The 19323-nt window shown below is 39.6% G+C and overlaps 1 protein-coding gene across 1 annotated transcript in view; it reads right to left on the bottom strand.

Moving 5' to 3' along the window:
• The window catches only part of EIF2B3 (eukaryotic translation initiation factor 2B subunit gamma), a 117711-nt gene that overhangs the window by 22346 nt on the left and 76042 nt on the right, over positions 1 to 19323 (bottom strand). The window contains exons 7-8 of the mRNA XM_061413125.1: positions 1915 to 2042; positions 587 to 777 (exon numbers count right to left, since the gene is read on the bottom strand). Of these exons, the coding sequence (XP_061269109.1) occupies positions 587 to 777; positions 1915 to 2042 (319 nt within the window). The remainder of the gene's footprint in view (positions 1 to 586; positions 778 to 1914; positions 2043 to 19323) is intronic.

Below are 19323 nucleotides of genomic sequence, written 5' to 3'. Positions count from 1 at the left end.
GGCCTTAAGGCCACTGCTTCCCCTTCAATAGAGTCTACTCATTCTCCACACTTCACAAACCTCAGGGTTAAAAGGATGGGTTAGCAAGACTCTGCATGCTCTAATGCTGTTCTCCAGATTTCTTTCACAGAGGCATTCCTTCCCTGATGCTTTGCCATCTGGGTACTCTATACTCTGCTCCTTCACCTTCTAAGGAAAGCCTCCCCTGTGTGCCTGGTTACCTCCCCCGTGTGCCTGGTTACACAGTATTTATCTGCTTGTTTATGAAGTGTTATGGATATCCCCATGCTGAGCAGAATAGGAGAAATCTGTTGAACCTAGAGGCCAGAAGTTAAGCCTTCCTGGAGATCTTGGCCTTTCTTTGGAGCCACAGTGGCTCTGCCTCTGCATCATGCCCCTCACTCCCCCTTTTGCTGTACTTGGGTACCCCTGTGGTGTCTCCTGACACACCAGGTTTTGCTCAACCTTAGGAATGAGGGATTCTGTACAAGTTACTGTGCACCTAATGAAGAAATAAGACAAAAGGCTCCGGTCTGTTCCTGGGAGACGAATCCCCATGATTTCTCTTCTGAACTCATCTTCTCACCTGTCTGTTGGCTTCCATGTAGAGTCCTAGGGTGCTTACTCTAGAGCAGAGCCCCTCTTTCATGATGTGGACATAGCAGCGCACCTGTGATCTGGACAAACCTTCCCAGCTGTCTCCTCGACAGGCGTTCCAGCAGGTATCATAGGGAGCAAGGGTCAGTGTATTGGCTTCTTTTATAAAACTGTAAATATCTTCAGAACCAAAAACAAGCAAGTACATGAGACAGATAACAGAAAGGATATAGACTCAGTCAAGTTTTGAAAGAGGGTACAGCTCAAATCTCTTCCCCTGCAACTCAACCATGCAGCATGGACCCAGGGGAAATCCCACTAAAACCTGAAAGACTAAGTCAAAGATTAAAAGAGGCAATGTGCTTTCATGTACATTTGAAATATTATGACACAAAAATGTTTTAAAAAAAGGTCCTGTAAGCAAGTTTGACTGATGATCTAGGACTACTGGGGAAGATAAAATAGACTCTTGTACACATGGAGAAATACAAGTGGCTGTCCAGGCTTTAGTGTCTAGCCCTGTTGGCTTTGTGCTGCTAGCCTCTATTAGCACATCTGGTAGTTGTGCTGTGAGAGAAACAGCACAGGACCTGGGCCCCAATTTTTCAACTCCTACAACAGTCATTTGAAATCTTTTATTTTATGATAAAGAAAACTGGGGCTCAAAAGCCTGAAAAATCTGCCTTAGGTCACAGAACTAATAAAAGGTAGAGTCAGATTTCAAACCCAGGTCTGAGATGCTAAGCCCTGATATCTTAACCATCATGCTATACTGTCTCGATTTACTCCTTTGATAAACACATTTTTTGGGAACATCTACTATGAGTCCAGGACTGGGCCAGGGACTAGGCAAGAATATGAGAGCAAAGACTGACCTCATCCCTATATCCTTGAAAGGAGAAAGTCTGTTGGCTCTGGTTGGACTGTCATTATACAGCCCTTCACCTTTCTTCCCTTGATAGGAGAGGCTGAGTTTAATCAGCAGTGGGGCTTCCCAGAGTCTAGAGAACAGGAGAACTGAGAAATGGTGGGCAGAGTGCAAAGTCAAAAAGGTCTAGAGACGAACATGGCCAAACCAGGCCTGTTAACCAGAGAACAGACCCGAGGTACGGTTAGCCTGTCCCTGAAGAGCATAGGGACAAGAATCTGCTTGAGTAAGCCTGCCCAGAGCTCAGGGAGTGGTGTAAGCTAACCTGGCCTGCCGTTGGCTGGATTAGAACCTGATGCCTTGAGACAGGCATCTTGGGATGGGCTAAGTTGTCCAGCCACTCTTTCCATAAGTGTCACTACCCGTACTGCACTAATTCAAGCACTGACCTAAGGATTTCAGCTCCTTTTTCTTTAGATCCTCCTCTTTTTCTTCTTGTCCTTGTTGTGATGAAGCTGAGGAGAACTGCTTTCTTACTAGGTATGGAATCAGTTCACTCCGGATGGAAGTGATTGACCTAGGAAGAAAGAGTAGCCAAATATCAGAAATCTGATGGTCTGGATTCAATTAGAATAAAAAACTGTGCATCCAAGGAAAAGCCAAATTCCTTCCTGTCATGCCACCTTGGGACTGAAAGAGATCAGAAATGGCAAGGGCTTGGCAGTTTTGGAGAAGCAGAGAATCTAAGTTTTCTCAGTTCAGGCTGGAGCTGGGCGAGCAGTGTGTTGAATCTGAGATGCCTTTCCCCTGATCTATGCAGAAAACAGTCTCTTACAATTCCTGTTTACAAAGTATGTGCCTGAATGTTTGTATGTGTGTGCATATGTCTTAACATGGTGTCTCGACTATTAACTGACAATAACTCATGAGAAGGCAGAATGTTCTGGCCTTTTGAAAAAAAAAAAGTTGTTTCAAAATATTAAAATTTTTTCTACAAAGGCCTTGTATTTTCCATTAGATTAAATCAGAGTATCTTAATTTTGGAGGGGTTAGTATTATAGATGGTGTCTTTTCAACAATTATTTTCTTCTTATTGGTAAAGAGAATCTCATTTTACTATATTTCAATCTTGGGGCCAATTGCCTTGATAAACAATCTTAATATTAATAATTTATTTGTAGATTCTGACAATCATATGAACTATGTAAACAACAATTTCCCTTCTTCCTTTCTAATTCCTATTTTTCATTATCTTACCATATTGGCTAAGACTTTCAATACACTAATGCTGAACGGAAGCACTAACAGCAGTTCATCCTTACTTATTCTTGATTTTAAAGGGAATTTTCCTTTTTTATCATTTAGACTAATGATTGTTATAAGTTTTATCACCAAAGCCACCATTTATTGATTGTCCTCTATGTGTAGACATTGGGCTTTATACTTTATAGCTAATACTTGGCACATGTTATTGGTTTTGTAGATACCCTTTATCCAGTTAAGGAAGATCTCTCTTATTCCTAAATTTGCTAAAAGCTTTCATCAATGAATGGGTATTGAATTTTCTCTTTTTGCATCCATGGAGCTTATCATATTTTCTCCTCTTTTGCTCTGTTATAGTAATGGATTAAAAATTTATCTGATACTAGGACTACTGATGCTTTTGAACTGCGGTGTTGGAGAAGACTCTTGAGAGTCCCTTGGACTGCAAGGAGATCCAACCAGTCCATTCTAAAGGAGATCAGTCCTGGGTGTTCATTGGAAGGACTGACGCTGAAGCTGAAACTCCAATACTTTGGTCACCTCAGGTGAAGAGTTGACTCACTGGAAAAGACTCTGATGCTGGGAGGGATTGGGGGCAGGAGGAGAAGGCGACGACAGAAGATGAGATGGCTGGATGGCATCACCGACTCGATGGACATGAGTCTGAGTAAACTCCGGGAATTGGTGATGGACAGGGAGGCCTGGCGTGCTGTGATTCATGGGGTCACAAAGAGTCGGACTCAACTGAGTGACTGAACTGAACTGAACTGAGGACTTCCCTGGTAGTCCAGGGGTTAAGAATCCACCTGTCAATACAGGGGACACAAGTTCGATCCCTGGTCCAGGAGGATTCCACATGCCACAGAGCAACTAAGCCTGTGCGCCACAACTACTGAGCCCACGTGCCACAACTACTGAAGCCCGCATGCTCTAGGGCTTGTGCTCCACAACGAGAGAAACTACTGCGATGAGAAGCCCGTGCACTGCAACTAGACAACAGCCCCTATTTGCCACAACTAGAGAAAGCCTGTGTGCAGCAACAAAGACCCAGTGCAGCGAATAAATAAATATTAAAATTTTTTTCTGATACTAACAAGTTGAACAACACTATTCAAAAACCATTTATACAATTTCTACTCTATACTCTCTTACAGGAGAATTATGGATGATTCTTCTATTCTTTATGCAAATTATCAAATTTTATAATTTAAACCATTCTTTATGTTTCTTGTCTTTTATTTTCTCCTAGATTCTACTCTTACGGATTCTACTACTCTCTTGGTTTGATTCCAGACTCTACACATTTAAAATCCATTTTAATGACTAATCCATCCAAATCCATTCAGTGTTTCCCACACAGATTTCAGCCTCCATTCTACTGAAGAGTGGGCTCCCTCATATTAATAACAGTTGTACTCATTTACCAAGGCTACCAAAGAATTTCCACAACAAAATTAACTTCAATTTACTTTCATGAAATCAGATCAGTCTAGGACAGCACTTACAGAAAGAAAATCAGACCAAAGCTCAATATGTAGAAAAACTTTTAGAAGGCAAGAAATTTCCTATACTATTTTGTATCACTCAGATACAAGCAGTAAGCAACCCTGGCTAAGAGGCTTGGAACACTTCCATTTGGCCCCTCTGAGTCCCAGGAGGCATGGTGCTTCCCCATGGGTGCTGATGTTTGGTTTAAATGACCAGGAATCTGTAATGGGGAAGAACGACCTGATCCTTAGTACAGTGAGTATGCTTCTAATTTATACTTAGCAAAGGAACTGCAAGACTACCATATGATTTTTAATTTCTTCTCTCACACTGTGGACCTTTTAGAATTTTAAATCACTAATCACCTTAGAATTTAACAAGACTAGTAATCTGCCAGTGACTTTGCTAAACCTTGGAAATACACTTTTTTTGACTTCAAAAAATTCATAATCTAGTGGACAATAACCTGAGTATGGATTTAAGGAAAACAGTAGAAGGAGATGAAGCTGCTTACGGAGGCAATGGAGCCAGATCATGAAAGCTTTCTGTGGCAGTCTAGAAAGTTTGGACCGAGACAAGCCAGAGGTAGTTTTTAAGCAGGAAAGTGACATGATGAGTTTTATTTCTTAATGAGGTGATTCTGGTAGCAGTGAAAATAGGCTTGGAATAGGAGAATGAAAAGAGACCAGTTTCAAGACTCTGAAAGATGAGATAACGTGGCCTGAGAGAGGGGTTAATGTATGAAAGCCCAGTAAATCTGACTGCTGCTTCATACTTCCCATCCCCTCTCCCAGCCCCCATTCAAAGAAGTTCTGCAGGCTGACACAGGACCACACAGATGGAGTGTAGGTAGGAAGGCAAGACAGAGGCGGAGGCTGAGGAGGGTAAGCAAAATTACAAACCCTGGAGCTACACAGTTCATGGTTTTTGTCATTTTTTAAGGATCAAGTCAAACACCTTTGAAAAATTCTGTGTAAGCTGGAAGCTCTTGTATTGAATTTCAATGTGATTTTTCTTCTGATCTTTTGATGAAGATTAAAAATTTCCATAAGAATACGAAGAATGAAACAACACTTATTCTTAGCTTTTTTCTCCCCTTTTAATACTCCAAGCCAGTGTGGGTAGCAAACGTTCCTTGGCCCCACTCTAGTGGAAAACAAGTCAGTTTCCTTTGAAGAAATGACAAAGCATGGACAGCTGGGGGATTTCAGAGCCATGATGTTTACATTATAGGCCAAACAGAACTGTCCCTGCAAGAGGGAAGCAAACAAGCCTTGGCACACAGCCTCTTTAGGCAGGACCCTTTAAGGAGATCAGACAAGGATTTGAGGAGAGGACCTGAAGCATTCCTGCCAGGTCCCACCTGCCTCTGCAGGCACTCAGCAATCATGTCGATTCTCATAATGCAGTTGGCTTAGCATCATGACGGAGGACAAAATTATACTTCCTGCTTCCTGGTCAAACTAAAAGTAGCTCAAAGCTATACTAAGAAGTGGGAAATGCCACCGTGAACCACTGTGAACATCCATTGGGGCTGAAGACCAGCAGCTGGATCCACTGCCCTGGGCCTTGGCAACCTCACTTTCTCCTTTTCTTCTTCTTTTTTAAAAAAAATTTCACATTTATTTATTTGGGTGAGCTGGGCCTTAGTTGTGGCATGTGGCATCTAGTTTCCTAACCAGGGATCAAACCCAGGTCCCCTGATTTGAGAGCAGTCTTTAGCCACTGGACTACCAGGGAAATCCCCTCTCCCTTCCCTCTTAGATAGTTTTCCCAGAAACACCTGCCTCATGTCATAAGCTCCTAAGAGATAAAAAAAATCACAAAGGAGAACAAAAGATTTGACTCCTAGCTGCAAACAAGCAACTCCACAAAGTAAGATAAAATAATTGCTACAAATAGAACAAAAAATTAATATTCTCCACAGATAAATAGATTAAAATGTTTCAAAATATATAAAAATATTTAAAAAATTAGTATTAAAATAAGATGCAATTTCTCTCACAAATTAGCAGATTTAAAATAACTCACACATTAGTGATAAGGGTACTTCTCATACTTGTAAATTCATAAACTGGTAAAAATCTTTTCTAAAAATTGGCAATACATAACAAAGGTCTTGAAGATATTCATATTATTTTATTCTATAATTCTATTTCTATACATCTGTGCTCAATAAATATATGCTGAAAAAATAAAATAATCAGATAAATAATATAGGATCTTTGAACAAAAAGATATTTAATGTTTTTTATAAAAATAGCATTGTTATTTATAAAATAATAAGTTATGAAATAGTTATTAAAAAATAACTCAATGTTATTTATAAAGACAGAGAACCACCAAATAGTCAACAATGGAAAAGCAATAAAACACATATGTAATAGAACAGCATATAGGCAAAACTCAGTAAACAATGACACAGGAAAATGCTTGTGAAAAAATACTGAACAAAGAAAGCAGAAGGCAGTTATTTATACAGCACAATCTCAGGTGTGTATATGTATATATAAAAAAAAATAAAATGATGGAAAGAAATACATTAAAATGTTCAACGGACTTCAATCCCTGGTCAGGGAACTAAGGTCTCTCATCCCACAGGACTTGGCCAAAAAAAAAGTTAGCAACTATCTCAAAGTAATAGAATTATGAAAGTGTTAAGTTGCTCAGTTGTATCCGACTCTTTGTGACCCCATGAACTGTAGCCCACCAGTCTCCTCTGTCCATGGGATTTTCCAGGCAAGAATACTGGAGTGGGTCCAGGGAATCTTCCCAACCTAGGGATTGAACCTGGGTCTCCTGCACTGCAGGTGGATTCTTTACCACCTGAGCCACCAGGGAAGCATGAGTAGAGTTATGGGTAGCATTTTTTTTTTCTTCCTTGCTGCAGGGCAGGCAGGATCTCAGTTCCTGGACCAGGGATTGAACCCATGCCCTTGCAGTGGAGGCATGGAATCTTAACCACTGGACTGCCTGGTAAGGCCCCTATAGGTAGAATTTTAAAAATATTTTCTGAATCTTCCAAATTTCACTGTCATAGGTCATTCGTTCCTTACTTCCTGTGGTATCACTTTGTTGATCTGTTTCTATTTCTGATACCTCTTTCTTTGTTTCCTCTAAAATATTTGGTGTTTCTCAGGATTTTCCTTTTTGCCTGTATTTTTCTCATGCTATTCGTCTCCCTGAGATAGATCACTTGGTGACTTCTTTGCTACTCATTCTTAAATGTAAACCCATAGCCAAGTCCTCTCTTCTTTTTAGTCTCATATTTTCAACAGCCTGATGGACCCTGTCATTTAGGTGACCCATAATACCTTAAACACAAAGTCTAAAACTGAATCCATCATCTTTCTCCCAACCCTTCTCCTACCCCCCACAAGCACTGATTACTTTGCTTAGTGATATGGAGATTCATTTAGTCACCCAAGCTAGCAACATGTTAATAATCTTGACTCCTCCTTCTTCCACTCTTCACATACAGCCAGTCACCAAACACTGCTGATTTTATCCCCTAAATCTCTTTCAAAACTATGAACTCACTGCATCTCTACTGCTACTGTCTAGTCTAACCCACTGTCATTTTTTGCCTGGACTCCTTCAGCTGCTTTCAATCGGTTTCTCTTCCTCCAATCTTACGGCATAAAATCTATCCTTTGTATTGTAGACAGAATATCCTTTCTAAAGCACAATCTGATCATGTCTCTTCTTCCTTCAATCCACCCTCTGTGTTGCAGGCACAGTGATTTTTCTGAAGTACAAATCTGATCTTATCTTCTTAAATTCATTTAACACTCAAGATAACAGTTACTTTTGTGTGCAGGGGATAGTTGCTTAAAGGGAGCTTCTGGAAACTGGGTAATATTCTACTTTTTTATCTAAATAGTAGTTACAAGGGAGTGTTCACTTTGTGAAAATTTACTGAGCTATAAAACCGCTCTCAAGTATTATCTCTACCTGGAAGCCTTTTGTAACACTTATAGGTTTCTGTACTGTCATAGCAAAGACAGTTATTTGTATTGTTTTTGAATCAATATCAAGTGTGAGTTTCATGCTAGGAAATTAATACATATTATCTCATTTTCTTATAGCAATCCTAATGGTAGGTATTGTCATCCTCATTTCATAAGTGAGGAAATCAAGGCTTAGAAAGGTTAGTTATTTTGATTAGGTCAACACAGCTTTTATAAGTGGTAGAGTAGAAACTTAATCTACCTCAAAGCCCAGGACTCTTTCCACTACACCATTCTAATCAGTATCCTGTGTTTTCTGCAACCACAGCACTTTCTACAGGGTTGAAAATTTTCTGTTTATTGTCTCTATACCAATAAACACGTAGTCAGTGCTAAATAAATATTTATTTGAATAGATGAATGAGTGGATATGTGAATGACTGAGTGTAATGCCTTTACGCCAGACAGCTGGCAATAATTTCTTCTTCTGATTTTTGGAGACAGAAAGAAGAACTTTCCTGATTTGGAAATGTAATGAACTCTACATATGTTTCTGTATTATTAATATTACTAGCATTAAAAATCCAACATCTAAAAAAAACACATGATACTAGTTCTGCTTAAATCTATTATTTTTAGCATTTTGCCTTGATCTGGGATCAGGTCTTTGTTGTAGCTATAAGTTTTTTTTTAGGGAAAGTCTAAAAATTATGTCCATGGTAAAGGGAAAAAATTGGTTACTTTTACATTCTGCCTGTTCTGTTTTTGTAAGCAAATTTAAAGAGACTTAAAATCCTCTGTCTTCCACTTCAAGTCAGTCCTTAAAAATAGTAGTTATCAAAGAGGCAGAACAGAAAACCTACTTTTTAAGGCCTGCAACTCAAGACTGCAGAGAAGAACACTAAAGGTTTGGGTTTCTTGCCTTTTCTCTCAGTGGAGCTGTAACTGGAAAGAAAACATGATTGCTGAGTTAACCCTATGCTTTGTTTTCAGGCTTTGTTTTTCTTCCTTGCTGATCAAAGAAAATAGATATAACCTGGAATAGTAAACAGGAAATTGTTTTAGATTACAAGGTATTGACTTTAGAACCAAGTATTTGGTATACAATATTCTGAGATTTTTTTCCCTCTTTTTAACAAAATATTGAAAGCTTCTATAAGAATAAATTTTTGATGCTGGTGCATATGTCTTGAGAAAGACAAACATATTCAGATCCTAGCAAGCCTGGCAAGACTGCTTAGGCTTAGGGCAAGTCAATGAATATTTTATTCATTTGAATTTATTCACTGAGTACCCCAAATGTGTCAGGCACATTTTAGACTGTAGGGATATAACAGTCAAAAAAAACAAGTAAATCCATGCCCTCATATTGATAGGGACAGAGTAAAGGGACAAAGTTGGTAATTAAATAGTTAATCCCAGTAGGGGAGTGTAAGTGAAGAAAAAAGTATGGGAGACCCCTGTAAATTAATGATCACTCAAGAATTCAGGTCTGCCTAACTACAAAACCAAGCAAGTCCACTTTGCAACAAAACCATGGAACAGAAGCATGAGCCACACCACTGAACAATCATGGTATGAGACCCACATCCTGCCCAGTGAGCTCAGTAAAATTTAGGACATGTTCTCTGCACACATGAAAAACAATACTTTATAGAAAAGTGATGTTTCAAAGTGAAAGATCCTCATTGTACTAAGACCTGAAATAATGTTTCCAGAGTGCCATAACAGTCCTGGCTTGACCAAGTAGGGACAAGAAAACTCCCCTGCCCAACCTGGAGGAGGAGCTGATGATGGAAGTGTGACATCTACTCAAGAATGAGGAATAATGAGGTGGATGAACCTAGAGACTATTAAACAGAGTGAAGTAAGTCAGAAAAACAAATACTGTATATTAATGCATATATACAGAATCTAGAAGGATGGTACTGATGAACCTATTTGCAGAGCAGCAATGGAAATGCAGACACAGAGAACAAACTTGTGGACACAGATAGGGAAGGAGATGGTAAGACGAATTGGGAGAGTAGCACTGAAACACACTTTAGTGAAGTGAAAGAGAAGTCGCTGAGTCGTGTCCAACTCCTTGCGACCCTATGGACTGTAGCCCCCTAGGTTCCTCTGTCAGTGGGATTTTCCAGGCAAGAATACTGCAGTGGGCTGCCATTTCCTTCTCCAGGAGATCTTCCTGACCCAGGGATTGAACCCGGGTCTCCTGCATTGTAGGCAGACACTTTACCATCTGAGCCACCAGGGAAGTCCTGGTGAAAACATACTTTACCATATGTAAAATGGATAGCCAGTGGGAATATGCTGTATGACACAGGGAGTTCAAACTTCATGCTCTGTGACAACCTAGACGGGTGAGATGGATAGGAGGTGGAAGGGAGGTTTGAGAGAGAGGGGATGTGTGTATATCTATGGCTGATTCGTGCTGATGTACAGCAGAAACCAACACAATATTGTAAAGCAATTATCCTTTAATTAAAAATAAATAAAAAATAAAGAGAGAGGGGATGTGTGTATACCTATGGCTGATTCAGGTTGATGTATGGCAGAAACCAATACAATATTATAAAGTGATTATCCTCCAATTAAAAAAAAAAGATAATAAAAAGAATGAGGAAGAAGGTGGTTTTTCGCCCTTCCCTAATTTTTCTTTGATTATAAAACTGCAGCCCACTAAGTTCTCGGCCCTCTTGCCCACCAGCCTGTAAGCCTCACAAACATCCTACTAACAAATCACTTCTTATATATCACTTTGTCTCTTGTTGAATTCTTTCTGCGCTGAGACATTAAGGACTGGAGCTCCTCGAAGCCCCTTGAAATAGCACTTAGAGGTTTCAGGATGAAGTTGATGATCTGGCTGCCTTTTTATTTATAGAGCATCTACTATGTGTCACAAGATGAATCAGAGTTGGTTTCTGTCTTCAAGGAGTTAACAAAAGTAGAAAAAAAAGACATGCAAATCCAATTTAATAGGATGCATGTGATAACTGAAGATTATACAAGATCAGAAGAGAGAATGATTTCATGCCTAATGGAGATAAACACAGACTACTATGGTAGCACAAAGCAAAGGTACCTATTCTAAGTGGAAGTGAAGAGAAAAAAAATTGAGAAAAAACTTCCTAGAGGAGTAACATCTAGGTGAGTTTTAATGGATATTTAAGAATGTTGTCAGAGAAGAAAGAAGGCAAGCATACCAGTTAAGCATTACTACTGAAGCCCATGGGCTCTAGAGCCCGTGCTCCATAGGTAGAAAAAGCCTGTGTGCCGCAATGAAGACCCAGTGCAGTCTAAATAAATAAATAAATGAAAATCACCATCAAAAAACCAAAATGAAACAACAACAACAAAAGTCAATGTGCTGCTAGGACTTTGTCCCTTTCTCAGCAGCAAAGAAGTCCCAGAGATCAAGATTACTATAACCAAGAAGTCCCGAGAAGACTACCCTAGTTTAATTTTGGTAGCATCTACATATTCAGATATCAGTACACAGCTACCATATAACAGCTCTGGTTAGAAGATTATGTAAACCATAAATTCTTACCTTAGTTTTATTTGGTTGTTTAGGTAAAAGATACCTCATACAATCTCTAGCACATCTAAGGATAGGAACACAAGTACAGATAAGTTCATATGGATACATGTACTGAACAGTAAGAAATCAAGGTTCCTGCCTATCTCCCATGGCACTACATGGTCCCTCATCTGTCTGTCTCTTCTCTGCTTTCCTATGTGACTCATGGCTTTTCTAGGCAGTCTATCACATTATCTTCCATGCGGCTTTAACTATCACCCTGATTCTGACCATGTAGCATAGTTGCCTATTCCCAATTCCTGACTTCAGTTTGTAGAGCCCATCCTTACTCCCCTCCATCTCTATTTAGCTAAGGCCAGGAAGCTGTGACTGCTCTCTTATCCTTCCAGGTATACATGAACATGTGTGTGTGTCTGTAACAGAGAGACATCTGAGATATGTGGTGGACATTGCTAGCAATCAATTCATCAACAGTAGCTGATTTTATTAGTGCCCTGACTGTATGACATTGAGCAAATTATTTGAAGCTTCATTTTCCTCTTCTATAATATGAAATTAATACCAAATGAGAGAATTATTTTAAGGAGTGAATGAACTGAAGTGTGTAAAGTACCCAGAACAGTGCCTGGTACATGGATGGTGCTCTGAAGGCCAAACCCTAAGGGTGTATGTCCTGCACCGATGGACTGGGTTTTAACACTAGGAGAGGCTGATTACAATTTTGGGTTTTTCTGAACAGAAAGGAAGTATTCAGTTTTAATTCTTCCTTTTTTAAAGATTAATCTCCTCTACATCTCTTAAACTAGCTAGCAGGTCTAACAGGTCAGGAAAAGGAAAAGAAAGACAATTCTTTCCCCGGGTTTCTGTGCTAAAGGAAACCAGTACTAATTCTGGTATAAACTTCCTGTCTTCCAAGGCTTCAGCTCAGACAGCCAACATACTGCTTGAGTGCTTTACAGGGCCAGTCTCCTTTTGGAGCAACTGTTGCTAAGTCACACAAAAAGTTCCAAAATGGCCAGCTTCCTTAAGCTTAGATCAGATTACTTTGTAAAAGAGGAGAAACTTTTAGTTTACCACTCAGCCTCAAGAGACATCACAGTGATAATACTCAGTCTAAGCTCTGCTCTGGCCATAAAATCCAACACATTTTTGAATTAAAAATTTCAGACAATCTTTGGACTATCCATCTGTCAAACTACATTCAGAAATGGATTAAAAGACCTTCTAAAACATATTTATGTATATCTTTTTATTTCTTTAGAGCAAATAATTGAATTACATTACACTGAAAATATACACTAATACTGCAATTTGCCTTTTTTTTTTTTTTTAAGTAAAAGTATCTTGGAAATCTTTCCACATCACCACACAGAGTCATACTTCATTCTTTTTAACAGTTGCACAATAATATAATTAATTATCTTGTTTAAACTGTTACAACTTTTCCCTGTTATGAACAATGCTGCAAAGAACATTTTGCAATGAATATTTCCATACTTTTAAGTAAATATTTCTGTGGGATAGAGTCTTTGAAGAGGAACTGCTTAGGCAGGGAGTATATAGTTGTAAGTTCAGATAGGTATCATCAACTACCCTACAAAAAGTTTATGTAGAAAAGTATAAGAGAATTTCCCCACAGCCTTGCTAGCTTCATCACAAAATTTAAAAATCTCTGTCATACAATAAGGATAGTATTTTAAAACTGCTTAACATACATTTTTATTTATGAGAGTAGGCATCTTTTGATGTATATTAGCTTTTTCTACGAACCCACTACTTACAGCTTTTATCCATTTTTCTACTGAGTCATTAGTCTTTTTCTTATTGATTTTAAGTGCTCTTTGTAATGTACAGAAACTAGTGTTTGGGATAGCTTGGTATTTGTTATTTATTTCTGTTGTTCTTTAGTTGCTAAGTCGTGTGTGTCCAACTCTTTTGTGACCCCATGGACTGTAGACTGCCAAGCTCCTCTGTCCATGGGATTCTCCAGGCAAGATATTGGACTGGGTTGCCATTTCCTTCTCCTTCTCCAGGGGATCTTTCCAATCCAGGGATCAAACTCACATCACCTGCATTGCAGGCAGATTCTTTACCACTGAGCCCCTTGGGAAGCCCCCCTTTATTTTTATACCATGTTTACTGGATTTTTTTTCCCCCACAACACAGAACTTTAAAAACTGGTATTAGTCAAACTTATCAATCCTCTTTTTTTTTTTTTTTTAATGACTTCTAAGATTTATTTGATACTTGGAAAGCTTGAGTTAGAAATAACTCAAGATCACATATTGATGAAGCTAAGTGCCTTAATGCACATGTAGACTAGCAGACATTCAGCACGACATTGGCATCCAAGTCAAACAGTGGTATCCCTAAGGCAACTCCTGCCACATCTTTATTACCCCAGGCACTACTTCCTGGGCCCATGCATTACTTCAACTGGTAAATGTTGGACGTGGCGATGCTCGTCAACTAGATATGATGCAGTCAGATTTGCAATTTAGAAAAGTCCCCAGTAGTTTTGTGAAGGATGAATTAAAAGAGGACAGGCTGGAGGCAGAAGCCTAGCAAGGAGAATGCTATATTAAGCCAACTGGGAAACGATAGGGAAACGATAGACTCTTAGCTAAAAATCAATATTGAACAACATTACCTTATTAAGCTCAGCCCAGTAACTGTTCAGTCTCTCCCTCCCATTGCTGCTGGAGCATCTTTCTAAAGCATAGCTGTCATGACACTCCTGCTGCCTGAAGTGCCCTTTTCACATTTATTAAGACTGGGGATCTCTGACTCATTTTTTCTCTTTTGTTTCATAATATAATTTTCTCTAGGTTACAGAGACAATGGTCTGTAAAACTATATTCATCTTGGTTTCCTCACCCCCCAACATAGCAATTGGAATATATTTAGGTATTTATTAAATGTCTATTGTTCTGAATTTTTTAAAAATAAAAGTCCAATTCATTTTTTAAACTTTTAAAATATATATATATATATTTTGTAAATTAAATATAATAAAATGTACCTATTTAAGAGTTCCTGGTGGCTCAGATGGTAAAGAATCTGCTGGCAATGCAGGAGACCCGGGTTCGATCCCTGGGTCAGGAAGATCCCCTGGAGAAGGGAATGGCTACCCATTTCAGTATTTTTGCCTGGAGAATTCCAAGGACAGAGAAGCCTGGTGGGCTACAGTCCATGAAGTTGCAAAGAGTCGGAAATGACTGAGCAACTAAGACTTTACTTTTATTTAAAACACACAGTTCAATATGTTTTATCAAATATATACTACTGTAATCACTACTCCAAATCAAGATATAAAGTACTTCCATCTTCCCTCCCAAATTCCCTTGTGCTTCTAGCTCACTATTATACTACTCTTCTATACTCTCGTACTACTTAGCACATTTACTGTAATAATTTAACCTGCCTGCCTCTCTCTAAACTGTGAGCAACCTGAAGGCAGAAACTATTGTTTCATCTTTAGCATCCAGCAACACAGGTGATCAATGAAGTCTTTACTGTGCACCAAGTACTACTCTAAGCTCTTCACAAGTATTTTTCACAATCACCATTATGTGTCAGGTACCATCTGTTCCAATTTCCAGCTGAGGAAAGTGAAGTACAGAAAGGCAGACACCTGTCTAGGGTCACACAGCTCAGTTTAAGTTTCTCTTGTCAAAGACTGTACAGGTTTTCTTCTTTCCACACCCTTCCCTATAGCTTTTCTACTCAACTGCAGAAATACTCATCTTCTTTAACGACTGATGTACCTAATTACTTCTGCTGTCTAAACTGTCACAGCATCTCCTTTTCTTCCATTCATCAAGCATATATTGAATGCCTTATCAATCCAGGTAGGAATCTAATCTCAAGGAATCTGCATGGAAGACATTAATATGTATTAATAGACAATTAAAATTTACAGGGCCAAATGGTAATTTTCATAGGTGAGAGAAAGGATTGCTAAAACAGTCCTTTTTTGAGGCTGTATCTCCTAGGTTTCCTTTTCCCCATCTATCTCTAAAGGAGTCATTTTTATAACCAGATTACTATAAATGCCTCCTTTACTCTCACAAAGTCTGAGAGGTAGAGGGGGAGAAGGAGGGGGAGAAGGAGGGGGAGAAGAAAGATATAAAGGTTTTTAAGACCCTGAGGTGGGGAGGTTGTTTGAGCTGAGGCTCCGTATCCTCCTCTGTTACAGCAAGCTCTGGCAAAGTCCCATTTGGTGGAGCTTCTGGCCAGGAGCCATAGAATCACCAAATTGAGGCTGGTCCTCCAGGTACATACCACCACAGTACACTTGCCAGGTGGGGGACCTGCTAACCAGTGGGGGTCAAATGAGCTACAAAGGAGCTGCAGCAGCCAGGATGAGGCTGGCTTTGTTGCAAAACTACTGCATATTCAGATACCAAAAGCTAAAATCCCATTTGGTAATGCTGTTAGATTATTTTTTTTTTTAAGTGCAAGAGTAGTACTGAGGTATTGTTTAGGGATACTGAAATATTTATACATAATTACAATTGAAATCATAACAGATGAAATTATAATAATTTGCTTTAAAATAATCTGGTATGACAGTGGCAAGATTGGTGGTAGCAAATATAAACTAAGATTAGCCATGAATTGGTGACTACTGAAGTTGTATGAGGGCTTGCTCAAAATTCTCCAAGCCAGGCTTCAACAGTACGTCAACTGTGAACTTCCAAATGTTCAAGTTGGATTTTGAAAAGGCAGAGGAACCAGAGATCAAACTGCCAACATCCGTTGGATCATAGAAGAAGCAAGAGAGTTCTAGAAAAACATCTACCTCTGCTTTATTGACAACGCCAAAGCCTTTGACTCTGTGGATCACAACAAACTGTGGAAAATTCCTAAAGAGATGGGAATGCCAGACCAGCTGACCTGCCTCCTCAGAAATCTTTACACAGGTCAAGAAGCAACAGTTAGAACCAGACATGGAACAACAGACTGGTTCCAAATTGGGAAAGGAGTAAGTCAAGGCTGTATATTGTCACCCTGCTTATTTAACTTATATGCAGAGTACATCATGTGAGCAGAGTACATCATGCGAAATGCCAGGTTGGATGAAGCACAAGCTGGAATCAAGCTTGCCGGGAGAAATATCAATAACCTCAGATACGCAGATGACACTACCCTTATGGGAGAAAGCGAAGAACTAAAGAGCCTCTTGATGAAAGCGAAAGAGGAGAGTGAAAAAGTTCTCTCAAAACCCAACATAAGATCATGGCATCTGGTCCCATCATTTCATGGTACACAGTCAAAGGCTTTGGTGTAGTCAATAAAGCAGAGGTAGATGCTTTTCTGAAACTCTCTTGCTTTTTCTATGATTCAGCGGATGTTGGCAATTTGATTGCTGATTCCTATGCCTTTTCAAAATCCAGCTTCATGACAAATAGATAGGGAAACAGTGGAAACAGTGAGAGACTTTATTTTTTTGGGCTCCAAAGTCACTGCTGATAGTGACTGCAGCCATGAAATTAAAAGATGCTTGCTCCTTGGAAGAAAAGCTGTGACAAACCTAGACAGCATATTAAAAAGCAGACACATTATTTTGCCAACAAAGGTCTGTCTAGTCAAAGCTATGGTTTTTCCAGTAGTCATGTATGGATGTGAGAGTTGGATTGTAAAGAAAGCTGAGTGCCGAAGAACTGATGCTTTAGAACTGTGGTGTTGGAGAAGACTCTCGAGAGTTCCTTGGACTGCAAGGCGATCAAACCAGTCAATCCTAAAGGAAATCAGTCCTGAATATTCACTGGAAGGACTGATGCCGAAGATGAAACTCCAATACTTTGGCCACCTGATGCAAACAACTGGCTGATATGAAAAGACCCTGATGCTGGGAAAGATTGAAGGCAGGAGGAGAAGGGGATGACAGAAGTAGACATGGCTGGATGGCATCACCGACTCGATGGACATGAGTCTGAGCAAGCTCTGGGAGTTGGTGATGGACAGGGAAGCCTAGAGTGCTGCAGTCCATGGGGTTTCAAAGAGGTGGATGTGACTGAATGACTGAACTGAACTGAAGCTGTATGAGGGGTACATGGGAGTTAACTGCATCACTTTCTCTACTTTTTTATCTATGTGAAATTTTCCATAGGAAATAATTTTTTTAAAAAAAGTCTCTACCGTTACTGTATCCTCTCTCAGCATGTCAAGGCCAGGACCTGTTTGACAGTGATTCATTTTCACTTGAGATTAAAAAAATTAACCCTTTCATGGCAAAGAATTAACTTCACTTTTAAAACATGGATAGCCCAGACACTGGTAACTAGAAAATGGGTCCTGATAACTTTAATTCTGTAAGGGCAGAGCCCCTATCTGCTTATTCACCATGGATCCCACAGCTGATTTAGCACAATGCCTGCCTTGTAACAGGAACTTAATAAATATGTGCTGGTTGAATGAAAAAACAGAATAAGTCAGAAGGGAGCAGGGCAATACTGTCCTGGTGAGAGAAAACAGAGAAACAACAATAGCTGGGAAAGCTTTCCAGGAGCCCAAATAATTTGTTTTACCATTGGCTCTACATGGGGTTTCTGTCTATGGGGTCGCACAGAGTCGGACACGACTGAAGTGACTTAGCAGCAGCAGCAGCAGGAGTTATAGGTGGTAAGGGTTAGGATGCTGCAAAAAAATATTATATTGGGCATGGAGGGACAATTTCCCTTCCCCTCAATATTCTTGTATATATCCAAGTCCACCAGTCAATAGCATGCTTAGCACTTAAACTCAGGTTCTCAGACTTCCTTCCCCAGCTCGTCTGAGGGAACTTATTGATGTCGTACCAGCCTGACTGCTTTCCAGTTACCAGTACTATGCAAGGTAGAAACTTATCCAGAAGCCATCAAGGAAGACTAGCTGTTCCTCTTCTTAACCAGGTAGTTATTAAATTTTTTCCTACCTGTTCTTCTGAGGACTCTAGTTGCATTGCCTATCAAAATCCTTGAGATTAGGCTTCCATGTTGGCTCAGTGGGTAAAGAATCCACCTGCCAATGCAGGAGACATGGGTTCCATTCCTGATCTGGGAAAACCCCACATGCAGCGGACCAACTAAGCCCATGTGCCACAACTATTGAGCCTGTGCTCTACAGCTAGTACACCACAACTACTGAAGCTTGTTCACACTAGAGCCTGTGTCCACAACAAGAGAAGCCACTGCAATGACAAGCCTGTACATCACAACTAGAGAGTAGACCCCACTCTCTGCAACTACAGAAAACCCGCGCGGCAAAGAAGACCTCAGTAAAAAATAAACAATGAATAAATAAAATTATGTATGAAAAAAATCCTTGAGATCAACCACAAATGGAAGTTTTCTTTCTGGAAACCCACCCACATCCTGTGATCTGCCAGACAGTCTCTGGCAAGTGTTTAAGGCCCACAGTTCTATTATCAAAGCAAAACTACACAAAGTACCAAATTTCTTAATTCATGAAATTAATGAATTCATGAAATTCATAAAACTTCACTCGGAGAGGTGGACTTCTTTTACAAAATTGGAGGAAAACTTGCTTTTCTTTCTTTTCTTCTCTTGGGTAAGTGTCTGGCCCTTTGCTAAGAGGGCCCATCTATGGGACAATTGCCCAGGGAAAGG

The sequence above is a fragment of the Bos javanicus genome, chromosome 3, assembly GCF_032452875.1.
Source record: "Bos javanicus breed banteng chromosome 3, ARS-OSU_banteng_1.0, whole genome shotgun sequence".
Classification (NCBI taxonomy): Eukaryota; Metazoa; Chordata; class Mammalia; order Artiodactyla; family Bovidae; genus Bos; species Bos javanicus.
Note: the sequence above shows the minus strand (reverse complement) of the source record. Positions and strands in the feature narration are given on the sequence as shown.